Raw genomic sequence first — 27,682 nt, 5'->3', positions numbered from 1 at the left:
AGCTCTGCAGGTAACCCGAGCGACTCCACGGGAGATGCACTGCTTCTACAGGCTTGGATCCAAGTGCCTGGATCTACCAGGAGCACGTAACCTCAGAAGCACTGACATACCCACGTGCAGAGGCAATTCTAGAAGCAAGGGAAGAGTAGAGCTAAAAGAATTCAAGCTGGATATATGTTCTGGCATTCAGAAGGGACTGGCATGGAGATGAATCACATTTTATAGACAGTCTCCCCTCATTTTCCGCACAGACATTCCTAGCATAGAACGCTTGAACAAAACCACAGTACGGCCAGTAAAATAACTCTTCCTTCCCAATGGCAAGAAACCTATTTACATATTCAAGCTTTAAATTTCTCAAGAGCTAAATCGTTACGCTTCCACTCCTAATACCAAAACAAGCAACCCATAAATGCTAGGTCCCTACTACATAAATGAAACATGTTCAAACAAGATACAGGGCTAATACATAACAGCTTATAACACAACTTTTATTAGAAAAGTTATACATAACAGCATCAACTATTTTCAAGAATATTAACCTTGAAAAGCAACAAAAACAGACTAAAAATGTGTAACAAGAAACTAATGACCTTTTCTATAATTAAACATTCAAGTTATCTACAATGTCTCTTTTTACAAAGGGGAAAATCATGGTTTTACAGGCACATCATGTTGAAAATAAAGCTGCAGTAACTTTATACAATTAACTTTTTCAAGGATTATTAAAACATGGTCATCATGTAGTCTCAGATTTTTTTTTAAACATTCACATAATTTTACAGTCGAGGATACACTGAAATTTGAGTCCCAAAATTGTTTCACAAAAGTGCCAACATTAAAACCAGAACCTTCAGTGTGAATAATTTTGCCCTAAGAAAAGTTAAGACAGGTTTCCATAATCAACATATTCACATAATTTCTGGTGCTACCTGGTCTAACAGTAAAGCTTCATTCTTTGTAAGTAAAATCAAATGGGACTTCTTTTGCAAAACTGATAAAATGTTTTGAACACAGGAGTGTGCATTATTGGAAAAATTGATACTAAAACCATAAATATATCCAAAGAGCCATTAATACACTACACAATTAAGTGGAACTGTGCCTGTTTGTACTCTATATTCAAGTTTGTTGCCCTTTCGGTACAGGTGGTATCTGAATTTAGCATCTTTACAAAGGCAATCTGTTCAACTTCTCTTATTCTCATCTTCATATGCCTGCTTAATAAAAATCAGATAATTTACAATCTAGAAGTCTGTTTTAAAAAGTCTGGAGTTTATATACAGCTCTAACAAACCTAAAGCATTTTGATATCTTAAAGGTTTAAATGAAATGACTAGAGATTTTATTTGACGCTTATTAACAGTAATTAGCCATTATCAGTAGTGGACCATAATGAGGTGATAAGTGAAAAGGAATGTTTCGTCTAAAATGCTTAACACATGTTCCGTCCTTTCATGTATGCAATAGTATCACGTAGAGGAAGTGCTTTCCACAGACACCCGTTTCCCCTTAGCATCAAGGGCTACAAAAATCTGACTGCAAAAATGCAGTGACAAAGCAAGCTGACGTATCAGGCACTACCTTTCATATTGGCAGCTTTAAGAGACCCACGGTATGCACAAAGATCTAGGGAAGGGGAAAAAAAACCCACTACTATGAGAAGCAGACCGGACATTTTAGACGAGTTTGGCAAAGTTTTTAATCAGACAATAGGTTGGCCATTCAGGTTTACTTGTATAGGTTAAAAATATCACTATTGAATCAACTAGTCAAATTATCGTAAGACATTTCCATTGATACTCAACATTACATGCACCAATATTGCACACATCTGCTCTGAGTTGTTAAAACAATCTTCACCTGGGTCCTTGAGCTGTCTGGTTTCTGCACTTGGAACTCAAGCCACCCACCCCAGCAGTTTCACTAAAAATTTAAGTGGTAAATTTAAAATACAAAAACCAAAATAACCCAAAAAGAAAACCAAGGACTTTATACAGACAATAAAATCTAAATTTTCTGCAACGGTCTTGTGGGCCCTACAGATGGGGCAATACATGTATGCACTAGTGAAACGAACACTAGCTCTGCTGAATCTAACCATTCAAATAATATGAAATCTGGGACCAGGTGTTGCAATGATGTCACTGTAAGGCTCCTCCTGCGTCAGCTCTATAGCTTGCTGTTTTTTAAGTACCAGGAAACTGTAGAATTTTGCAGCTGCTTGTTTTCTATTCGTATTTCTGCACAGCTCAAGCAAACTGATAGATTCCGCTCCAGTCTTAGCAAGAGCTCTCTGAAAAACACAAACATTGATACCACAAATTGAGAACAACATACAAACAAGAATGTCCCTTGGCAAGATTCTGTTTGTTGTCACCCCCAGGACACTGTGGGGGATTGGGAAGGACTCGGCCTTGGATAGGGACATTACAACATCTACATGAAAATTTCTATATGGATCTTATCTAAACGAAACCAAGTAGGCTTCCCAGAGATGTGTGAAAAAATCAGTCTTGAATCTGTGCAACTTATTCCAGAAACACTATAGCACAAGACTTTCTTTCTGCACCAACAGCTAGCCAGTCTTTTTTGACTACAGGACAAATATTTTTAAATAGGAATAAAAAAAAAAATCCCTGTTTTCTTTCTCAAAATAAAAATAACTCCAAAAATAATCATGATCTATTGTTTAAAACAAAATTTCAAGAGCTCAGGTTCTTTTAAAAGATGCATAATTTTGCCAAGGTGAAAGCCTGTTTATTTCTAAAACTCCTCTGTTTGCCTGAAACTAAGTTACTTACATTTTTCAAAGACTTGGCCAGAATATAAAAAAAATTCAGGAAAATACATCTGTTTGCTGGCTAGAACAACAACTGACGTCTTCAATTTAAAATGGAACCATCTGCTCTGGAATATCTACTAGATGAAAAGATATTAGGCTGGCCAAACCTAATTACTTTATATTAAACAGATCTTAACTTCCAATCTCATTACAGACTTAACGTTTGAGCCATCCAGTGTGATGCTCTTTTGGACACATGGAAGAAAGAATTGAAAAAAGCTAGACGTGGTCAAAAGAATTCTGAAGCTCTTTTCAGAAATTGTGATGAAACAGAGAGGAAAACATTACACAACATTACCAACTAAACATCTGTATACTTTAAAAATTACTTTTAAAGCCACAGTTGTACTGGTTTGGGCTGGGACAGAGTTAATCTCCTTCACAGTGGCTCATATGGTGCTATGTTTCGGATGGGAGCAAATATTTTTGTTTTGGAGCAAGTGGGCTGGGGGTGCACAAGAAGTTGGGAGGGGACACAGCCGGGACAGCTGACCCCAACTGGCCAAAGGGCTATTCCATACCATACAACATCTTCCCCTCAGCTTTTATTGCTGAGCATGAAGAGGGGTGTGTGAGCGCATTTGGGGTTTGGCATTTGTCTTCCTAAGTAACCATTACGTGTAATGAAGCCCTGCTTTCCTGGAAATGGCTAAATGCCTGCCTGCTGTTGGGAAGCAGTGAATTAATTCCTTATTTTGCTTTGCTTGTGCATGCAGCTTTTGCTTTACCTATTAAACTGCCTTTATCTCAACCCACATGTTTTCTTGTTTTTACCCTTCTGATTCTCTCCTTCATCCCACCAGGGGGTAGTGAGCAAGCAGCTGTGTGGGGCTGAGCTGATTGCCAGGGTTAAACCACAACAACAGTTTAAAACAATCTTTCTTAAACTAGCAGAATTCTTGCAGGTGTGCAAAACAACTAACTCAAATCACATTAGTTTACAATGTAATCTGAACTAAATTTAAGTGTATTTAAGTATCATAAAGGCTATTTAGGAGTTTAAAAATTAAGGTTTGATTGTTTAGAGATGTAAGCAAGTAATTCTTATGAAATAAGTAACTTTTTCCAGAAATGTAAAGCTTTTGCTTGGTTATATCATACTTTTGAGAAACTTAACAGAATACAAAATACTACTAAATCTCAGTTTACTGAAAACTCCACAGCATTTCCCACCGCTGCTACCAAATCCACTATACTGGAAGTTCAGAGATACAATAATGACAATGAGCTTTTATCAGCACAGATGGACCCTATCAATTTCACAAAAAAAAGTGAGGATAACTTTGGAAAACAAAAACAGCTTTGAGAAATGGAACGGAAACACTTCAGTGACAGGAGAATCTCAGGAGTTGCCAAAATGTTTAAGGGAACAAAGGGGTAGGAACCGCAAACTAGACTGAAAGGCAAAGGTAGTCCAAGAATATATGAAGTACACAGAGACCTATATGCAAACAGACAGCAGTTTGCACTTAAGTTCAAGTGTATACTAGGGATGTTCAATCATCTTATCAGAAAAAAGCTCTTTAGGTCCAGCAAGCAAGAACCCATCCTACAAAGATGATCTGTCTGTGCAGACTGAAGCCACATGCTGAAAAGTAATGCTGCGCCTCAGCCAAGGTCAGATTTCCCACAGTTGTTATAGATTCAGCTTACCGTACCATGGAAGTTTTCAAACTAGCCTAGCTGGGAGTAAACATCCTGTAAAATGGTTTTATTCCTATGCCTTGATAAGGTTTGCCTAGGGTCACATAGCACAAAGTCAGAGATAAGTTTCATTAAAAACACAATCAAACCCAATTATTTTAAAATTTGAATTTCTGGGAATCTTACTTGCACATCAGGTGTGGACATAAAGGCTGAAAAACACTCAAGTGAAAAATTTTACTTCAAATATTCTTCGGAAAAAAGCGACAATTATATTATGATTTAATCAATTACAAGCATTTCCCCATCACCACCCAAGACAGAGCTTATATTTTAAGTCTGTAACATCTACTGCAAAGAAAGCTCTTTCTTTTAACCTTTTAACTCAGGTCAAAAGCGTCAGTGGCCACATTCAAAAGCTACTTTACAAGAAAGCAAATTATCATGTGTACCTGAAGTCCATGAAGCATTTGTTGAGTCCTCTTGTTCCATCTCCTTTCTTCTTGATCCTGATCACCCCCTGTGCCATCTTCTTCCTGCAAGCAGCCAAAATTCACGAATTTACAAAACAATAATCTTGTCATCCACTGAGGTATGAAATGAAAGAGGTACTTTAGATTAATCACTGCAGCTTTTTCTCTTTATGAAACCAGAAGGTTTAGACAACTCGAGTCACAGGACACATCTAGGAGAGGCAGGAAGTGGGATGGAGGAAGACACACACGTAAGCTGACGTACCATAGTAAGGTTGCCTGCCACGATTACACCTCAAAACGTTACGCTGACAATTAGTAAAACAAAAATTCAGTCATGACAACTGAATGAGAAGAGACACTTCAGTCTAAACTAGGATTGCTAGTACGGAACACGGTATCAACAATGTTATTTTGCAAACATTAATAAACTCCAAGCTCTGGAGCAATGCATCCCAATGAAGAGGAAGTCAGGTAAAAACACCATGAGGCCTGCATGGATGAACAAGGAGCTCCTGGACAAACTCAGAAAGGAAGCCTACAGAGAGTGGAACCAAGCACAGGTTGCCTAGGAGGAATACAGAGAAATTATCCAAGCAGACAGGGATCAGGTCTGGAAAGCTAAAGCCCTGATTGAATTCAATCTGGCCAGGGACATCAAGGGCAACAAGAAAAGCTTTATAGGTATGTTAGTGATAAAAGCAAGACTAGCGAAAATGTGAGTCCTCTCCAGAAGGAAACGGGAGACATGGTTACCCAGGATGTGGAGAAGGCTGAGGTACACAATGACTTTTTTTGCCTCAGTCTTCCCAGGCAAGTGCTCAAGCCACACCGCCCAAGTCACAGAAGGCAAAGGCAGAGACCAGGAGAATGAAGATCAGGTTCGAGACCATCTAAGGAACCTGAAGGTGCACAAGTCCATGGGACCTGATGAGATGCGTCTGCGGGTCCTGAGAAAACTGGTGAGTGAAGTTGCTAAGCCACTATCCATTATATTCGAGAAGTCGTGGCAGTCCGGTGAAGTTTCCACTGACTGGAAAAGGGGAAACATAACCCCCATTTTTAAAAAGGGAAAAAAGGAAGACCCAGGGAACTACAGGCCAGTCAGTTGTACCTCTGTGCCCAGCAAGTTCATGGAGCAGATTCTCCTGGAAACTCTACTAAGGCACATGGAAAATAAGGAGATGATTGGTGACAGCCAGCATGGCTTCACTAAGGGCAAATTGTGCCTGACAAATTTGGTGGCCTTCTACGATGGGGTTACAGCGTTGGTGAATAAGGGAAGAGCAACTGACATCATCTACCTGGACTTGTGCAAAACATTTGACACTGTCCTGCACAACATCCTTGTCTATAAATTGGAGAGACCTGGATTTGATGGATGGGCCACTCAGTGGATAAGGAATTGGCTAGATGGTCACACTCAGAGTTGTGGTCAACAGCTCGATGTTCAAGTGGAGACCAGTGACGAGTGGCATTCCTCAGGGGTCAGTAATGGGACTGGCACTGTTTAACATCTTTGTTGGTGATACGGACAGTGGGATTGAGTGCCCCCTCAGCGAGTTTGCCAATGACACCAAGCTGTGTGGTGCAGTCGACACGCTGGAGGGAAAGGATGCCATCTAGAGGGACCCTGACAGGCTAGAGAGGTGGGCCCATGCTCGTGAAGTTCAACAAGGCCAAGCGCAAGGTCCTGCACATGGGTCGAGGCAATCCCAAGCACAAATACAGGCTGGGCGGAGAATGGATTGAGAGCAGCCCTGAGAAGGTCTTGGGGGTGTTGGTTGATGAGAAACTCAACATGACCCAGCAATGTGCTCTTGCAGCCCAGAAAGCCAACCATATTCCGGGCTACATGAAAAGAAGCGTGGCCAGCAGGTTGAGGGAGGTGATTCTGCCCCTCTACTCTGCTCTGGTGAGACCCCACCTGGAGTGCTGCATTCAGCTCTGGAGTCCTCAGCACGGGAAAGACATGGAGTGCGTCCAGAGGGCCACAAAAATGATCAGAGGGATGGAACACCTCTGCTATAAGGAAAGGCTGAGACAGCTGGGGTTGTTCAGCCTGGAGAAGAGAAGGCTCCAGCGAGACCTTTTAGCAGCCTTCCAGTACCTGAAGGGGGCCTACAAGAAAGCTGGAATAAAAAGCTATGCTCCCTTGCATAGTCATAGGACAAGGGGTAATGGCTTTAAACTGAAAGAGGGTAGATTTAGATTAGATATAAGGAAGAAGTTCTTTACTAGGAGGGTGGCGAGGCACTGGAACAGGTTGCCCAGAGAAGCTGTAGATGCCCCCTCCCTGGAAACGTTCAAGGCCAAGTTGGATGGGGCTTTGAGCAACCTGGTCTAGTGGAAGGTGACTCTGCCCATGGCAGCGGGGTTGGAACTAGAGGATCTTTAAGGTCCCTTCCAACTGCAATCATTTTATGATTCTATGAAACTCAGCCATGTTGTCATTTCACTGTGGAAACAGAACAATTGAAAAGGAAAATAGGTTGTTGCTAAAAGCTGTGATGGCTAGCTGTAACAACTCAGCTCCTCATGTCCTATGAAGCACTCACCTACAAAGAACAGTACTTGTTTATGGAATATGTGTTATACATGGCTTTTAAAACAAGAACTTTACTTAAAATCAGCAATTAAAAAGATCAACGCGAAAGTGACACATGCAAGCACTATCTGCTTTGTTTTCAGTCTTTGGCCAGTCCCCGTGTCCGTGTCCCCCGTCCCCCAAATTAAGTCAGGATGTATTTCTTCTTCATTGTACTACTTTTAAAATAACACCTCTTTGCATCCAGCAACATCCTGAAGTGGTCAGGCAGTTGGACTAGATGATTGTAGGTCCCTTCCAGCTGAGAATACTCTATTCTGTTCTAACTGCTTTTTATATTGCTAGGAAATTCATCTTGACTAAAGTAATTGACTGAAGCAATTCACATTTCTTTGTACATGTGACTTGTTACAGAAGGAAGCTTCATGTGTCCAGATACATCCTTTTTCCAACAGTTTTTAACAAACTAATTTAATATCATGCATTTTGGGTGTAAAATAAAAAGAATCACTGAAGTTTGTTTTGATATCCACAGAATATTAAATATTGTAGCTAAGAAACAACTTCAGTAACCACATTTTAGGACGTGGACGGTTTTCTTACAAAAGTCTACTTTTATTAAGTGGCATGAACTATTTAAAATGGAACCATAAAATTAAGTTCAGAACTTCTTGTATAAAGCATCATAAACATACAGAGTGGTTTAATCCAACCATGTGTGAGAACATGAGAACCCTCCAATTCAAAGCAGAATATATATATGCAATTTATAAAATGGAATAATAGAAAGAACATAAAACAGTCATGGATTCATTTTAAAAATCTACATTTCCAAAGGTTACCATTTCCCAAGGACAGAAGATTTATTTCTTATGCCATTTAATGAATCCAAAGTCAAACGGTGCTGGGGAACACACAAACCCTTTCTACATAGAGTTCTTACCTCCTCTTCTTCCTCCTCCTCTTTCTCCTTTTCCTTCTCCTTCTCTTTTTCTGGCAGAAGTTCTAGCTCTGGTATTAGCTGGCAGATGTTCTGGGGCTCCTCTGGAGGCATTTCTACAGGTGGTATTTCCAGCTGTTGTGATGGTGGATGCTTTAAGAGTACACAATACAGTTACACCAATAGCATCATTTGATCAGTGCTTTACAATAGAATGCTGATGCTACAAACCAGTTTCACAAAATCCAAGTCTCTAAGTCTTATCCATTCGTCAGAATTCTTCATTTTTGAAAAATGAAAAGCAATTTGTTTTGTTTTGCTGTCCATAAATGTATTTTTAATCCTTTGGATTCTACTCAAACCAGAAATTATGATACCACCATAAGGAAAAAGGCTTTCCAATAACTTCACTTAGTCCACCATCCAAACTACTGATCTCATTTCTTGGATCAGCACATGTAACTTTAAAATCCCACGTAACCAGATGCAGTGCTACATGAACACACTTTAACTCACTGGAACAAGACATCTTCGAAACACCAAAATGTTGTTCTTTGCAATGCAAGCACGAAGGAATTAAAACACAGGTACTTCGTAAAATTTCCAAAAACGTATGAGTGACTTTGGTGCTTGAGTATCATTCTCGGAAGATGTTTATATCAAGAGGAAAATGCAGAAAAGCAGTCTAACAGAATTTATGTAGTCAGTTTTAATAAAATTAATGTACAGTATTCTCCCCCTGAATCCATACACAGTTAAGTGTTTGCCAGTAAAGTTACCTTGATACCTGAAACTGTTTCTACACATACCCTAAAATAGCTCAAAATAACTTCTGTGTTAGATTCATACAGCAGGTAACACTACAGGCATGCTGCTAGAGGCCTGATCTGGTTGGTGTGATCAAACAATTCCCAACACACACCAATAGCACTGGCTTCAGCACAAAGTACAAACAGTTGATGCCACTTTCACTCAATGACATGGCCAAGAGGAGCAGCAGCTGCCACCTCTTTTAATAAGCTAACGTAACATCTAACAGTCTCATTCTACAGCAAACAACCTGTTAGCCAAGAAACATACGAAAAGTGGGGTTAAAAAAAAAATGCACAAACACAAGAAAGACAGCATAAACCAGGACTGTTCTCACCAGGTAAGCATTCACCTTTCATTTCGCCTACTTCCTCTCCCCTTCACCAATATGGTTTCCTTTCACACTGCATCACAGCTTTCACAGAAGAGGCAGATATGAGCTAGGTTCCAAGTCTACTCATAACTCAACTGGGAAATCATTCCTGAAGAGCAAAGTTTTTCTTTGAACCCTTAACCCTGGAACACGAGAACTATCTTAAAAAGGAAGTTTGTGCAGCTAGCACAATCCTTTCTTCGTCAGTGAAAGCTGTTCACATATGCTTGGCAAGCAGAAGAACTTGATAGTTTATAAGCAATACACTTTAATCCTTGAAGACTTTTTCTGGAGGAAACAGTGCCATTTCTTTATCCTACCTGCATTTTAAATCTTTCTATAAGCTTGCCACTTAAGAAAAACACCATAAAGACTACCTAGGGACAAAGATTCGGATGCTACTCCAGCATCTCTCACACCACCACAGAAAGTTAGTGCCTCAAACCTGTGTCATTTCCTCCTCAAAGACACTCCCAACTTATCATTCTCAAAAGAAAAAAAAAAAAAATCTTACTCACAGGTAACACTGGCTCTGGTTCTACTTGCTGCAGTTTGCGTTTAACACCTGTCTGAGGTGGTGGGGGTGGCATAACGGATTCATCCAGGTTGGTTCTGCTGCCTTCCATCATTGATTCTTGTAAACGACTTGGTTCTTCCAGAATAGGTTCATCTATATTCCACAACAAACCTAGTTTTAGATACTTTGATACAGTTTCAAATGACATTACTAAGTCCAATCTGCTATTAATTTAGAATTGAGCACTCATAACAGCCTGCATAGCTTTTGCAGTGACTTGAATAGAATTGATACAGATATGCATACAACCCAATCCTATACCCAATTAATCCACTGGATCAAACTGAATCTTTAAGGGTCTTCTACTTCTGGAAAAAAAGCTATTAAGTCACAGATCATTTATCAAGCTAAACCACCATTACAAAGCTCTTTGCTTCATTCATAATCTTTGGTGACTTAATATAAAGAACAAAGAAAAGAGGAAAATAAGCTCTGAGGGAAAGCAGAGCATCTTTGACAAGACACAAACCAATGACATCTCGTTGCTGCTGTTGCTGTTGTTGTTGCTGCTCCTCTCTGGGAACCTCTGGGTTTTCAAAGTCTTTAAGGAACTCATCAAGGTTGTCAGCTTCTCCACCTTTCCTCCTCTTTCTTAGGTCTTCTGGTACCAGGGGTGTAAGACAACGAGTAAAGAGCTACAGGAGAAAGGTTACATTATTCACTATTGCAGTTCTCAGTGTCCTTCATTTCATTTCAGATCAAGTAATTATGGGCCATCTTCCTTTCCCATTTTTAAGCTCCTCTCCAACAGTAGTAACAGTAAAAGATTTCATTTATTTCTGTAACTGATAAATATTTTAAGCATTGGTGTTATCTTAGTTGTTTTAATGAGTTTTTTTAATTATTAATACTGCTATCACTATATCACTATTCATATGCCAACGTTTACTATATATGAGGCACAATCCTGCATATAGTCCATTTCAAAATTAACCTGCACAAACACATTACCTTCAGTAGCCTGTTATTCCACAACGGCTGTGCAGGCAGAGAGAAAAGCTTTTCAACTCCGCCAGTTTCTTTCCACATCATCAGTTTCTTAGTAGGAGGTGCCAAGTCCAAAGTAGTAACAATATCAGAGTAGTCACTTAATTGGGCTCGAATAGTCTTGCTATCCAGTTCTTTCACACTGTCCACAATCAGCTTTCTCTTCCTCTTTGCTTTGGTTTCCTTGACTGTTGAGATTTTTAGCAAGTAATGAAGGTTAGCTCAAACAGATACCACACTGTAGAAGAATCTTGCAGGTTCTCTATAGGTCTTACTTGCCCATGTATAAAGCTGCATCAAGAATCTAAGGCAATGCTAGCTTTGGCAGAAGGAATGAAAAGCTGTAAGCACTATGAAAGGTCAAACACTATGAATGCTGTCCCATAACCTACAGATTCTTCTACATATACTTGTAGTTCTACTGAATCCACCTAAGCCTTGATGTCCTTAGCTGCACATGCCTCCCTCCCTCATGGGTTGCTTGTCAGGCTGGTGTTCTTCAGGAGCAAACCCCTGAGATGTAAGGTCCCTCTGACCAAAGAGTCAAAATACCACACCAAGTTTTTCCCCTAAGCCCTATCTGAGCTTTGGTAGTGTTAATGTGGGTGGTTATCTTACCTGTACCTCTCATCCTGCTCTAGAATGACTTTACTGTAAATTGCTTACAGCCTGGCACTCTGCAGCAGACCCTGAAGCTCTGGCAAACGCTGTCTTTGCCGGTCCCAGCTGATCAGCTAGGACCTCTGTTGCGAGCTTGCCACCAGAGGGCAGTGCTAGGGCTTTTTAATTGGCCAAGCAGTAAATCAGGGCCTGGAGTTCAGTCTGAAAACACAGGACAAACTACATTTTTTCAAAATCTTATTTTTTTAATAAAGCAGGGATCTGTTTCTAATGAGCCACATACAGTACCAGTTAAAATAAGAAAGTGTCTTGCATTAGAGAAAAAGACAAGGCATTTCACTATTCAGTAGAACTTCAAATACAAAGATGCATCTCCTGAATTCAGCAATTCATTAAAGCTATGAATCACTACAAGAGCACTCATTCTCAGTGTAAACAGTCACTCCTGGCCATCACACATAGCATACTGAGAACTGTGCTGCATTACAGATACTGTATTAAAGACATGATGAGTTCTATTCCAGCTCATTGTATTTTAACTAGCATGTGGATCAAAAGCTACAGTATCATGCCGCTATACATAATGACTGCAGAAACTACAAACTAGTATTCTCCAAGACCATCAATGTAAGCTACCTACCTGGAAAGTACCGGAAGGCTACCATTAGAATAAAAGGAATTCAGTACTTGGTCCCTGGTTTCTCTTCCAACTGCGAAGAGTCAGCAGCAGTGCTAGACATTCATTTCCACTCCATTGAGCTAAGGTGGTCTCTGATGACCCAAGTAAAATATTCCCAAATAGCTTACTCACCGGTTATGTCAATAGGCTCCAGAGCAAAAGCTTCCTCTTCATTGGGAACAAGTGTTGTCTGATCAGTCATAGTTGGTAATGGTTCAACTGGATCTACCGAGTCCGGGCTGTCTGGTCCACCCACTGCCAATTAGAACAAGTATCTTGCACTAAGTCAAAACACTAAGAAACTGTGCTACCCTTCCCATCCCCTCCTCCACACCTTAAAGTGGTTTACCACATTTCATACTTTTGAGTTCAACATGCTTTTAAGGAATTAGAATCCTAATTAAATTAGTTGAAAACAAGTAATTCTAGATCTAGCCCTAGATCATACTCACTTGATACATTATCATCATCATCCATATCATCATGGGGAGGTTGCTCTGGCATCATCACTCCACTTTCTGACAGTGCAGGTGGGTCATCAAAAATACCACCATCATTATTACTGAGAAGTTTGTCATCTGAAACAACCATATGAAAGAATCAGTTTTGCAACCACAAATTCACGTAAGAAGTACAGACAAATTTATAAAGAAGTACAAATTTATGACAATACAGATAAAGATAGTGCAAAGGTTAGAGAAACCTATACTTTCAATGCTGACACAAACAATTAGGAGTGCTTTTTCAAGCCGCATTTCAGCCCAAATTTTGAGCTTACACATAACCTTTATTACAATACACTTGCCACATATTTGTATCTTACTAGGTTTCTTAGTACTTCACAGAGAAGCACTCAATACAATTCTCAACATATTAATTAAACCCTTGGAATGAGTCAAAGAACAAGAAGAGCTGCATATTCGTTTTTCTCCAAAGAACGTTACATACAGAATGGAAAAACTGTGGATGATTTAATTTTACTTAATTTGAAATATGCCAACAGTTAACATGCTATGCATCACCTACATTGCTGTAGCACTCACAAACCAGAATTCCACTGCTGAAGGCATAACTGAGAGAGGGACCTGGGCAACAAAAGAAACAACCTCCCTCCTGTCCCCCCAAGAACTAATTATTGAGGCAGAAGGCAGGACAGACGAAAAACAAATTTCTCAAACATACCCAATATTCCACCATCATTTCCTTCTCCAAAATTATCATCTTTGTATTGGTCTTCATATTCCAGGTGGTTAGACTTCTCATTGAGGTGACTGGTGCTCTGTTCAGGTTCCAGTAGGAGATTGGAAGCACTGGTGCTCACTAGCATGTCATCCTCAAATGCACTACCTTCTCTCATCATCTCACGATCATCCATCCCAAAGTCACCTGCAAGAATACAATTTCACTGCTATAAATGCTAAAGAACCAAGATGCAAGAGACCCAGCTAATCAATCAGAAAAGGCCCAAATGTAAGACCAAGCTTCATTCCAAGTTATCTTAACTGCAGAGTTAATGACAAGATGTAAGGAATTATGCCCAGCAATACCACAGAGAAAATACTGTTTGATTATAAAAATAACTAACTATCTCCTCTTCAAAGCATCTTATTATACTTATTTGACTTGATTTTAGCAAGATCCTACTAAATTTTGGCTGCATTGAAGCCAAAGAATTCCAAGGAATTCAAAAAAGTTTTACCTTATACCTTGAGGTTAGGCTTCATGTACAGAGCGCAAACCAATACCAGATCACCACCACCATCAATACCTAGATTATACTTTCAAAAAGACTACTAAATTACGGATTACATTATTGTGCTCTTGAAACTAGATATTCAAATACAACTGTCTTCAGGCTTTGATTCAGATCTTAGAATGCTGTCCTTGATAAGATACTGAAAGAAGTAAACTAGTCACCACTGACTGCTTCAGCTTTAGAAATCTCGTAACGGTTTCTGACTGAACACACACCTATGATTAAAGCAACAGCTGACTTCATATTCACGCCACATTTTGAAAATTATAATTGACATAGTACTTCACTAACTAACCTGACTGAATATTCTTCAGCTTTATATAGGCAGCTAGAAGCTTGCTGAATATTAGAAGACAGGCTTTTTGGAAAAACTGACCTGTACAAACTAAAAATTAAATGTACAGAAACACAGCATGTTTGATCTAATTTGTTTTGTACTTCGTGGTAATTCAGTAGTCATTGCAAAACCATAACTTTACAGTTACCAAAACTACCTTAGTAACGCTTAATAATAAACAAGATTTTTACCAAAGTCATTATCCTGAAGGATACTGATGTTGCCTACTTCTTCTCTCATTGTAATTTCTTCCACTCTACTCTGGTTCAAACTGAACTGCTGGGCCACATCAATATCACTTAAAAAAACAGAAGGCAATTATTAAAAAAATCTCAATTTAAAAAAGTAACAACAGATAAAGCCTGCTTAGATAAAAGTGAAATTAGTTCTTAAAAAGTACACTATACACTTAAGTCAATTAATAAAAAAGCTGATGGTAAATACAGAATAGAAAACACTACTTAAAACCATTCATGGCTAAAACCTATCATCCAAGTTGTGTTAGCTTCTGGTAAACATATCAGTAACCTCTCTTACTCCTCGATATGTTGGGGTCACTAATTTTAAAGGCCAAATTAATAACTACGACCAGACTTCCTCCCCTTCAACTTCAAAAGCTATTAATATAATTTATCAAAAAGTGTATCTAGTAACAGTACCAAGTTAACACTCTGTGGTGTGTGAAGGTATGTTTCTTAGAAGAACACAGAATTTTTATGTAGTTTCAAATTAGTATATGCTCTAATTTGAATATAAACCAAATCGAACACTGTGTAAGTAAAGCAAACTGTAACCCAGAAATTCCATTATGAATTATCCAAAATGGTAACATTAATTTTTTAAAAATCAAGAACTATTCAAGTTGTATCCTTGTTATTATGTTTAAAAGTAACCTATTAGTATTAAAAAGTTCTAAGAATTAAAAGTGCCACCACAGAAGGTCAACAAGGACATTTCCATAAAACTAATCTTGTCTAACCTGAGAACGTGGTTCTCTCTACATCACATGATGTAGAATGCCTTGCATAAAAGAAAAAATAAAATTATAATACATATCTGAGTTTTTCAAAAGCTTCTGTAAGGACAGCTTTAACGTCAGTTAAAATTACATGCTACTATGAACTGAAAACAAACATAGAGATGATTGCGTACTTGCTTGGTATATTAAAAGACTCAAGAATACAGGTTACCTACAGACTTTTTTTTTAATTCAGCAATGCGTTTGCTGTTTAAAACCAGGTTCTCCTCAACTAAAACCAAACATTATTTGCATGGAAATAATAAAAAACAAACCAAGCTTACTCTAGATCAGGAAGCGGTTGGTCAAAATCATGAAATTCCTCAGGTAAGGTAATAGCATTGTAAGCAGCCTCTCTGTTTTCCTCAGGCAAATCGACAACCCCTGCAGAGAAGAACACTCGGACATGAGTTCCCATTCCTTACAAGGACAGCATTTTTCTCTGTGCCTTCAGCACTGTTCTCTCAGCAGGAGCTTCTTGTCTTTAAATTGTTGAATTGAACCAATGCTAGACACCTATGAAGAAACCTTAGATAATGTTGGTATTGAGATTCAGTCTGAATTCAGAATATATACCCTCAGGCCCTTGTACTGTTTTGTATAACCCTGGAAGCCTCAAATCATTTGGTAATGTTTGTGTAGCTGCACAGCTCTGCTAACACAGGTGCTGTATGTTATCACAACACTATGCAAGTACCTGCTACAAAATCATTTTATCATGATGCTCCAGGTGAGCTAGTTAGTCCTATATTTTCATTTCGGTAAAGCAGTGTGGTTTGGGTAAAGCAGTGGCAACACAGCATGACTACTTAGCTACTGGTCATTCAGTCAGTTCAATTAGCTCTGGAAGTCCCAGCACAGTACTGACTGTACTTGAGCCACACAAACTCTTAGGCTTCTGCATTTAAAACAGCTGGATTACCTAAACCACATACATACCTTTTCTCATCTTCCCGAGATGCTTAATCTGCTATTCAGTGGGCATTCTCAGACCACGACTATCAGATTAGGCATCACACAAAAACAGTGCCAGTAGCTGGTGCCTCTCTTTTATTCAAAGGCTTAGAGGTCAGGACACTTGAAAGTGCATGGAAAATGCAGGTTCAATTCCTTCTGTAACTTGCAGAACATTCGAGCTCTATGTTCTGCCTTCTGACCCACACAACACAGGCAATTCTGAGGAACAGATACTTCGGAAACACTCTGCCCACTGTGTTCCCCTCCGCAATAGATAATCAAAGAACCACTGTCCAGAGAGACCAGGAAAAAGCATGAGTCTGTAGTTTACTCATCTTAGTACTTTTCTAGGAATGAAGAAACCTAGTCCATCCTTTCAGGGCTATCCAATATTTTTACCTCTTGGCTGCTTAAAACAAAACATGTGAATGATTCTCAGAGCAGACAGGATCAAGACAATGCCTAAGCCACAAAGCTGGTAAACTGAGAAGACAAGTGCCTCAACTTGTTTCAGATCAGCACGCCACTTTTTGTAACTCTTGTTTTAAGGCACTTCACCTTCTACATGCTCTCTGTTTGGAGTGGGAAAATTGGAAAAACAGATCGCCTTGTGAAATTAGACAAATGTATGTGTTCTCAAAACCCAGGGAAGTTAAATGCAAGAGTAAACAAAAAATTGGCAACAGTCAACAAATTTCCACAGAAAGCTACATAAAGTTCAATGCCTGAATCACAATGTGAAGATCATGAAAAGAAGATAAAGTCATTATATACCTTAAGTTTTCTCAAATTTCCTGTTGCACTGGCTTTCAAAAGTTGCCTTTTAAAAAAAAAAGTCTTCCTTAAGTTCAGCTTTTAAATCTATTACGCTCACAAACTTTAAAAGGTAGAACGTGATTCAGCAGCTGTGAGTATCCAGTAGCATCACTACCACAGCTACACTCCAGCTGGAAAAAAAGTTTCCCAGGCCAGAATTAAAGAAAACTATCAACCGCGTGTTAGCCAAGTAATTTGTTGCTGGATGGAAAGTCATTTCAGGTATTAATATGGGTCCTCATTTTCATGGAAAATCTTAAGAGTAAGCAACAAGAGAGAGGGAAGTTGTGTCACACATACAAAAGGAGAAATATCTTTGTTGCGCACATTGCGGTTCACATTATTTCCAGAAACTAAAATGTGAAAGTGGTAAAAAAACAGCTTACTTCTATGTTTATTTTGTAATTTATGGCAAGGCAATCTTTATCCTTGATGGAAACAAGCTCCCTTCTGTGCTTCTATTCAGTACATGCAACTGGCCTTTTTCAGACTTGTGACAGAAGGTAAAAACCATGCAGCGTATTTCCATTTAACATCGTACACCACCAACAGCCAAAATCATAATTGAGATTTTACTGAAGCAGCACTAATAGGAAAAGTTTTTGTTCAGAATTCAATTAAAAGATGTTTTTCAGCATACAACTCAGTCACACAGCCAGCCTGAAGCTGCACTAAAGAAAATAACTTCTCCTATAATCCTGTATAACTTTATGCAATTCTTCTACAGAGATAGGAAGGTAGAATTGTATGCCTTCTTAATAAATACCACTATATAACAATGTAACTTTTCAGAGTGCTTAGATAAAGACAGATACCTGGACGAAAAGCCATCTTAATCTTAATGAAAGCCTCATTACAGTCTGCAAGAAGATATTTTGCTTTCCTGTGGTAGATTCTAACAACACCTAGTAAGAGATGTCCTGAGGTTCGAAGCGCCATCTTCACCTAAAAATATATTGCACAATCAGTGAATTAGATGTAGCCTTAATTTTTTTCCTTTAATGACATTTTCAGTCAGCTTTGCATGAGTTTTTCAATAACACCAAATATTCAAAACAACTATGAAAATCAGCAGAAAACTGAAGAAAGAAACAATGCAAAGTCTACAGTTCAAGACGGTACTCTACTATTATTTATGGATGACCTGGCAAATATCAGTAAATTAATGGCAGGTCACTCCAGGAATTCCCCGAACACTGCTCTGTCTAGTAAAAAAAAAGATAACAAGACAAAACCCATGTTACCACATCTTTTCCTGACATCTTTGTTGCTTTAATTGTGAAAAAAGTGAAAAATATAAAAATTTGGACTGCCATAAATTACGATTTGATTAAGAACAATTTGGTTAAAAACTGTTACTTGTTACCTCTCCATCTTCCGTCCTGCAGTTAAGGAGAAAATCAGAAATAAACAGTGGAAGATGTGGGGTGTCCATAAACAAACACTGCCACATTAAAACAAGTTTAAGTTCCTTTCCTCTTTAACCTCACTGCTTTACTACGTAATCAAGTATCTGCTGTGGGAACAGAAAACTGATAAAAAAAATTCCAGGGAAGGGCTCTTCTTAAGTACTTTAGTCTGAAAGAGCACAAGACTTGTGTTGAAGGGTACATGGAATAATTGTCTCCCAGAAAGATTAAGCCATACAGGGTTTAACCTCAAACGCTAAGAACTCAAAATTTTTATTGCATACAATGCCTTTCTAATATTCCAGCTAATGAAAGTGTTACACAAAGTTAAATATATGAAAGAGTGCCTATCAACATCTCCTTTTTCTAAAAGAATGCTACAGCTCACTCATGAATACATGAACATTATCTTCTTTCTAAATCCTTCCAGAGCTGACACTGAAGCAAATCACTGTTCTGGAATAGTACTACACATTTTTTGCTTACACTTAGCAGCTCTTCCAAAATCCAGGATAGCATTATAGAAACATATATTTGTATCAACCAAAAGATTAAAAATAAAGTTCTCTTTCTTTTCAAATAGTTACTTTTCATATAAGACATTCAGACATCTGTTAAGTGACAGAAGTCACAACCATATCAGTCCACTAGTTCTTACATGGAAAATTTCATTTTCATGAGCAGTAAAGGGAAAAAAAACAAAACAAAACAAAACATTTTAAAACCTAAGTTCCTCAAAATTTCCTCTGGTTTCACAATAGCCATCCAGAAGTGTCATGTTCTTTCAGTTTTGTTGCTATCTATTCACTTCCCAGAAAACCAGAGATTAAAGCTTCAAAAGCAAGGCTTTTACACTACAGTATAGTATTTTTATTCTATGGAAAACTATCCTCATGTAACCAGTAACATTATAAGCTACTGTGATACTTCAGATCTTTTTGCTGTAGCTAAGTAGAAACATGTTTTGAACTTCGGTCACAAGCATAAACAAGAATATCTTAATTATTATTTCTACAGCTCCCAGTAACAGCAGCACTGAAAGAGTGTCATCCTAAGGCCTTTAAAAGTTACTTCTTGGAAAGCCTCGGCTTTCCTCTCTTCCAAACATTTGCTTCTAAAGTGATGCATGGTACATCAAGATACAAGTCCTCCATTTATACAAAGCAAAACATTTTGTAAATAAAGTGCGTGATACTTTAGCATTAGAAAACTGACAAGAAAATACTCTTCAGAATCAAAGAGTCAATAGGGCATTTCACATCTGAACAGCCCTTTCCATCCTTTAAAATTTTGTCTCAGTGACCCAAATAGTAACTGCAACCTATACACACAATTTCTTTTCACTACAAGGTAACATTACATCAGTGTAAAATACATACCTTTGGTGAAATTATACTCTCCACACTGCTCTCCAGATTACATTCAAAAACATGGGCTTTGGTTAGCTTCTTATCCCAGTGGGCCGCCAGCCAGATTTTGGCCAGCGGCCCACGCTTGCTCAGGACAAAGTGGGCATAGAACATGGTCCCAGATGTCTAAAACAAAGTGCAAACCTGTAAAGAGAAAGGCATGGTTTTTTTTCCTAGAAAATTTATGAGGAACATCCTTGTAAACACACCCCTTATCCGCAGCAAGCAAAGCACATGTTTGCTTTTCAATCATTAAAGTCAGACTATTTGTATAAGATATTTAAGAAGCCAACACTTACAAGTGGTGGCCATGTAATAGCATATATATTTATTGCAGAGGAAGTATAAAGCAGGAAGAACAGCAACCAATGACCATTTACATAATTTCAAAATGCTTAACATCCCACAAGAAAAAAAAAATCTTGACTACATTAAACTTTATGGTAATGATACCAAACTCATATAATGCACAAACACATCTCAGTTTTCAGTCCACAGTAGCCTTCTACCACTTCCATTTCTTCCTACTCATAATTCAGAGGCTACTACTACACTATAGCAGTACGTATTCTACATTGTTTCAGTAAAACATTCAGCATTATAAAATACACAGTCCTAAACTTTGATTTCACCGTATTTTCTTAAATAGAAAGTACAATTATGTCTTCATCCCTGAGCAGACTGTTCTCCATTTCATAATCTTCTTAGTAATGCTTCGTATTTTTTATTGAAGTGTTGATAAAAACGGTAAGAAAATTGACTGCATTATTCCAAACTTCCTGAAGATTTCATTTTCTTCTTTCTCCTTCATCAGAAAAAACAGACTTCCTTTTATCTGTTTATCTAGTAACTACCTTCTTATGGCTGATAAGATGCCAACTTATCAAACCATGGGGAAGCAGAACAGCATGATGTCCTATTTCCTAAACATGCCAATTTCATGCATGAGGTTAAGCATATGATTCAGTTCAACTACAAGTTGAGAAAACAGAGTTTGCTTTATAGAGGTGGAAGATTCTCCAGAAACAGCTTTTTCTCCAGCAATATCCGTAACTGGGGGAAAAAAAAAAAGCAAAAGAGAACAGGAGAGATGCAACAAGTGCATTTCCGTTTTTACCTCCTCCATGCCTACAGAACAACTGCCAGAGGAAGCACAGCAACCTAACAGTAAAAGCAGGGCAGTTTAATCTGGGCATAGCCAGTGTGAGAACACCAGTTTCTAGCCATTAAAAAAACCCACAGTGTTTCCCAAACGCATGAGAACACAACTTATAAGCAAATAGGGAACACAGGGAAACATGAAGCACTGGTAAACGTGACAGCCAGAGAGAGATTCTCAGGAAGCAAATTCCTAAACCACACCAATTTACTTGTAGGTAAAAGAAACAAGTTTCAAAGCAGCTAGAGTAGAGCTGTTGATATTTCTAGGGTATGCTTCACAAAAAAAAAGAGGAGGAGCACAATTGTGACTGCTAGAAAAATATAGGGGCAAGAGAAGCACTTGCATTACTGGTTCAGTGGAAGTATAGCCAACCTCTAGATATCTGGATAATAAATGAAAACTTGTAGATCTACAGGTAGATCTCTGAAAGTAAAGGTCAAAAATTTTTTTTGTCAGCTTTTTTGGGGTGCTTTTTGTTTTGTTTTAACAAATGAGAGTTGAAGGAATATAAAGGATAGGGAAAATGATCTTTGTAGTGGTACCATACTCCGTACTTGTACTCACTCATAGGTATTGTTCAACATAGAATACGATGAAAGCTTTGAATTTCAGCTGCATTAAACAGAGAACAGAGTTGTTTGGACAACAGAACTGATTATCAAGTTTATCTGTCTTAATGACAGACTGGCCACTGATTCTGTTCATAACCAAGAACGGACACAGTGGAAATGATTTAAAGGAAATAAGGGCCATGTTCAGCTTCAGCTCAAGTTAACACAGTAGATAGAAAGGATTACAACTACTCTTAGGAGTGAAGTTGATAGCTTTGAGTCATAACAAAGCTGCAGATTAACAAGAAGTTAAGATGCCATTTTTATTTGTTGAGACTGTGGGGGCTAAGGACAGCACTGCACAAGGATGGACATAAGCAAGCTTTTCTAGGAAGCACAACAGAACAATTTTGGAAGTCTCCTTGATCAATTAAAGTTATCTAAAGGAAGGTATTCTACTTCCCCCACTCCCCACCAGTGTTTTTTGAAAGACATCACACTGTCTCAAAGGTCAGCAGACAATTCAATCCCTTGTTCATTTTCAAAGGCCTCACAGTATTTTTGTATAAGCAGAGACATAACTTTGCAGCACCAGCATTTTGATATCTTGAGTTGCCACCACAACCATGCACTGCTCTGGTAACAGCAGGCCTGTAAATTACCCCTACATATGAGGAACAGGGGAAAACACAAACATACAGTTAATAAAACCACTTGCATGACTCCGCTAAAAACTTCTAACAACAGTTGCAAAATAATGTACTTTGATTCAGAGAGTTTAGCACAATTTTTCACCAATATTTTACAATCATTAAAATATGTAGCATGGGCTTCAAAAAACTTCAAACATACAGTTAACTGTAACCATGAAAATATTACTGAAGATTTCCTGTTAAGTGTGAACCACACTATTTGACAATTCTGACAGAAAAAACTTACCACTTTAAATCCCAGATAGCAAAGGTAACACAAGCATAAGACAAACAATCATCTAAGATATCCAAGAGGAAGCAAGGTTCCCCAAATAACTGAGGTGTCGGGATCACACCAAGGCTAATGATTTCACAACTTTTTTTCCTCTTTTTTTTTTTTTTTTTAAACAGACATACTGTGAACTTCTCTGTCTTTTAAAGAACTGACAATCTAAGACAAAGTACTCCCCATAAGGGATCTTAACATATGTGAATGGGTTTCAAAACATACTTCGTTAGCAATTATATCAAATAGAGGCTGAAAACCATTGCACCAAGGGAAGGGGCAGAAACAGTAAGTAAGTGGTCACCTGTGTTTGTGGTGTTTCCCAGGTTTGACTACCACTCTGTACTGGAGTGACAGAATCAAACCTAAAACTCGCTTGTAAGACTAATGAGAAGATTGTACTACATGTGCAGGATACTTAAACTTTTGGAGTGAATAAGAACTAAAAATAACTAGTTTCTGACAGAGGTTGTCTGTTTCTCTTCATCCATTAACGAAGCCTTGCCACAGCAAAATACGTGAAGAGAAACAGTGACAATCAAACTACAGGTAGTTTTAAAGTATGTTTTAATTTGAACTGTTATTAACAAATAATACTTCTATTCCTCGAAGCACTAATTTCCTGTCACAATATGAATCTCTGCCACTTCCAAATTCCAGCAGATGCTCTGCTCTGTATGGTAATACCTGGATTACAGCAACTGTACAAATCCCACCTTTAAGGTTCCGAGCCCCAGCAGTTCACCTACTGCTGTTTAGAGCATCAGCAAAATTGCTTAAAGCAGGCCCCAACAGTTGCTCTCGCTTTCTCCAGATTTCTTTCTTTCTTTTCAGATAATCCTTTTCCTTATTTCAGGCTTTTTGTCTGATCTTTAATTCATAGGGCAGCATGCTGATTGCAGTGGCATGAAAGGAGAAATAGATTTTTTGGCATAATTTGAGACTAGGATGAATGTTACAGGAACTAAGAGTTTCTTGGAATGGCAGAGTGCTCATGCAGACATGTAAAACATATGTCACTGGCTGCAAAAGCAACTCACAAGAATCCTCAAAAGAAAAAGGGTAGCTGATGGCTCTTAAAAATCTTCTACGGTAAAATGTAACTGTTAATTTTTTAAATTGACTGGATATGAACCAGCACCTTAAAACTTGTTCTAAGAACTTGCTCATTTTTCTGTCTTGCTTGCACTGCTTTGAGGCAAAAAAAAATATATACTCACACAAGACCAGGTGGGACCAAATCCTGATCTTGCCAACTTGTGTTTTTAAAAGACTTAAAGTTTAAAAAAAAAGTTTAAAACTTGATTTTAATTAACTTCGAATTTGCTTCAATGTGCCACAATTGTCCTCAGGTTCCTCTGCCTAAACTGGTCCTCAACAATTGCATAATATATGTTTCTTTCTATAGAAGTGTAAAAAAAGGCTACAATTCTTTACACAAAGTAACTGAACACATAAAGCAAAACTAATACAATCCAGATAGTACACAGGGTCTGATCCAGAATCAGCTTGTTTCATTCTCTCATCTGAGTATCTGGTAATTGATCCTCCAGAAGAAGCAACAAGAAAATTGGGTAGGTGCTATCTATGTATAACTTCTTAACCATCTATTAACAAATATTAAGTCTTAAAATCCTTCTGCGTATTAGAATGGCTATCTAAACTCTGAAAAGCACTCTTGCATAGCTTGAGTACCAGCCTTCAAGACATTCAGAAAGAAGCTTAATGAAATACCAGTTGACAATAATATTACAGACAACAGATACAATATTCACCATATTTTAATTTGACTGTGGTTCACTCTAGCCCATTAAATCCACTTGCCTGTTAGTCTGCTAGGTCAGGTTATGTATACACACACCAGTTCACAGGTTAAGTTCAGTCTTCAATTTGTTTTGTCATCACCTACTTTTGTTCCTCTTGTAAGGCTACTCCAGAACCACATTCATCCACTGATCAGCAAACAACTTCCATACTACAGTTTAAAAATGAATCATTTTAATTCATTTGTTCCTTCAACCTCTCTTCTCCGCAGGTTCCCTGCTACACACACCTTTTCTTCCCGTGCTGTCCCTGCTCCTGTTTTGCTGAGCCAAGCCAGCCCTGGGTCATCTGGGGAAGAGTGAGCTCCCGCTGTGCACCTGCGGCAGTCCGAGTTGGCCCTGCCAGACTTCAGAAGTCCAGAAGGATTACCCTGACCCTGCAATTGTACTTCGAGTTCTTCAATTGTAACTCATAATCCTTCACTATACAGTCCTTCTTACATGTCGAAAACTTCCCTAGTCCAGGCACTTACTAATATTGTCTCACTAGCAGGTTTCATTAGCACACTGAACACCTGGTGCCACTGAAAAAAAGAAAAAATTCACCACAGGACCAGTCTTCACAAACTCCACTAATAACTCCTTCCAGCTCAATGCCTCTTTTCAGCACTACCTTGTTTCATCTCCTTCCTTCAACCACCTTTATAATTCTCTGATTAATCAGCATTTTTCTGAATTTTTATGTATTTCTCTGTGGCACCTGCAGCTTTACTGAAGTTCAGTGACAAGTCAACTCAATTTCTTATGTCCACAAAATCAATTATTGAAAAAGATGAAATTGAACCAGTCCAACTTGACACACCTTTGATAAACGCGTACAGCGTTTTCCATTTGTCTCCAGATCTTGTTTTTTTCCATCAACATCATTTCTGAAATCCTATGGCTGAGGTTGCACTACTAGGTCTATAATTGCTCAAAACACACCACTCCTTTACAGGAACTGCATTCACTGTTCTCCAATTACAATATACTACGCACCTACATAATTAAATTGCTAGAACCAGTGGCCCACTAAAGTTACTAATTCGAAAGGCAGATCACTCAGAATTATTGTACAGAGTTTGATATTATTGAACCCTATGAACACTAAACCATACCTAAACCTCAGCAGGTATCCTGCCCTTGCCCCGAGATTCAGTATGTCCACTCATCCAGTGGAAAAGAATCTTTTTAATTTTAGGCCCTATCTCAATTATCTCAACTTGTTTGGCGCAATTCCAGTTCCAAGTCAAACTAATAGGCTTGCAGAAACCATGTGTTAACACGCTCCTTAAATGTACATAAGCTGAATACGAGAATATGGCCCCCCCTTACGTTACTCCGCCTTTTACATGTTATTCCTCTGCACTGTTCACCCAAAGAGCCCAAATGTAAAAAACTAACTTTCTACCATTTTGCCTCAAAGAAGTTAAACTCTTGTATTAACTGAGGCAACTGTTCTCATTTCTGTGGGAAATCCCATGATATCAGCAACCCTGATGGCAAGATGAAACTAATTCAATTGTGTGGTAATTTAAGTTTATTGTAGCTCTCGGTAACTTCGTTCCTCCTTTTATTCCCCTCACGACACTTCTCCTCCAGCTAAAACTTTAGATCAATGGGCTTTGTGTTTCCAAGTTTCACAGAATGTCAAACAGCTACAAATGAACCTTCACAAAATATAACGCAAGCCTGGCCCTACTAATGCTTTGATGTTTCCCCATTTTTTATATAATAAGTTTTACTGAGGAAGAGATTAATGAAAGCGTGTGCTTACTGCACACGTTCACACCACGTGGGCCTAAATGATAACTTCTCCAAATTTACAATATTTTCTTCCATGTGTCTAAATTTAATGAAAAGTCATTTTCTCTGAAACAGTGCCATGCCAATAAGCCACAGTGACCCCGCACTTCCTTTGTTATTGATAAAAACACACCACCTTGTTCCACATTTAACAGAAGCCTTCACTCAGAATCAGAAAGAAATCTTAAAAACTATCGCAAGATTTATATCGGTATCCACAGGAGCTGCTAGAGTAAGATCTTAATTCTTCAAGAGGTAGGCATTTTTAAAGGGGCCTTTTATTTGCAGATCAACAGTCACAGTGCCCAGAAGGTCGTTCATATGTTACTAGTGAGGACTGCAAGAGCACTCAATAGTCCGCCTTATCCAGGTGAGAAGTTAAATTACGTTAGGAAATGAGAAACTGGGAGATGAAACTTTGCTCCTCTCCCCGCCCCGGAACGCGCCAGCCCCGCAGCTACGCCGTCCCGTTCGCCAGCCCACCGCTGGGGATCGGTTACCTCACCCCGGCCCCCAACACACTGCTCCCCGGCTGCCCCGCGGAACCGCTCCAGGCTTACGGACCGTCTCCACCGCGGAGCGCACCCCCGGCCCCTGCTCCTCCCCGGCCGCACACCGCACTCCCCCCGGGGCTCTGCCGAGCCGCCGCCAGGCCGCAGACAGGGCCCCGCTGCGCCCGACCTCGCCGCAGGTCACCCCAACCCCTCGGCCGCGGCCCCGCCGCAGGGTCCCGGGGCGGCCCCGCCGCCCTGCCCTCCCGGAGAGCCCCGGGCGGCGCCGCGCAGCGGGCTGCCGGGCGGGCCCTCCCCCCCCGCCCGCTGCCGCTCACCCGCCCCCGCCGGGCGGGCTCGGCCGAAGAGCCGGCGCGGCCGTGCCCAGCCGCAGGGGCCCGGCAGCCGAGCCCGAGTAGGCCGGCAGCGCCCCGAGAGCCAGGCTGCGGCCGACCCCCGCCGAGCCCCTTCGGACGGCGGCAGCGAGCCGGGCGGGCCGGCGGGAGCGAGCGCGGCTGGAGCCGCTCCTTACCCCGGTCCGGTGGAGGGGGAGGCTGGCGCGGCGGCGGGCGAGGCCGGGCTCGGTAACCGCTCCGCTCCTCCTCCTCCTCCTCCTCCTCCCCGAGCCGAGCCGCTCACTCAAACAAACAAGATGGCGGCCGCGGCCCTTCCTGCCGCCCAAACCAGCCGTTC

General features: G+C 39.6%; 1 protein-coding gene across 3 annotated transcripts; it reads right to left on the bottom strand.

Moving 5' to 3' along the window:
- Window positions 1–470: 470 nt before the first annotated feature.
- On the bottom strand, window positions 471–27,682 carry RAD21 (RAD21 cohesin complex component). Of its 3 annotated transcripts, none has more exons than XM_087747246.1 (14): window positions 27,522–27,682; window positions 20,170–20,343; window positions 18,197–18,326; window positions 15,893–15,992; window positions 14,782–14,888; window positions 13,680–13,883; window positions 12,950–13,075; window positions 12,630–12,752; window positions 11,162–11,385; window positions 10,680–10,845; window positions 10,152–10,303; window positions 8,454–8,603; window positions 4,942–5,025; window positions 471–2,296 (listed from the first exon to the last, which is right to left on the bottom strand). In XM_087747246.1, exons 2-14 carry the CDS (start codon window positions 20,311–20,313, stop codon window positions 2,105–2,107), a joined length of 1,902 nt encoding a protein of 633 aa, XP_087603372.1. In that variant the 5' UTR covers window positions 20,314–20,343; window positions 27,522–27,682; the 3' UTR covers window positions 471–2,104. The 3 variants fall into 3 exon arrangements, with proteins under 3 accessions (XP_087603372.1, XP_087603386.1, XP_087603378.1); XM_087747260.1 differs by having other exon boundaries at window positions 20,170–20,325; window positions 27,522–27,668; XM_087747252.1 differs by lacking the exons at window positions 20,170–20,343; window positions 27,522–27,682 and adding an exon at window positions 16,548–16,854 and having other exon boundaries at window positions 18,197–18,328.

The sequence above is a fragment of the Nipponia nippon genome, unplaced genomic scaffold (assembly GCF_047370975.1).
Source record: "Nipponia nippon isolate SJK-2023a ecotype South Korea unplaced genomic scaffold, ASM4737097v1 scaffold_1, whole genome shotgun sequence".
In the NCBI taxonomy this organism is placed as follows: domain Eukaryota; kingdom Metazoa; phylum Chordata; class Aves; order Pelecaniformes; family Threskiornithidae; genus Nipponia; species Nipponia nippon.
Note: the sequence above shows the minus strand (reverse complement) of the source record. Positions and strands in the feature narration are given on the sequence as shown.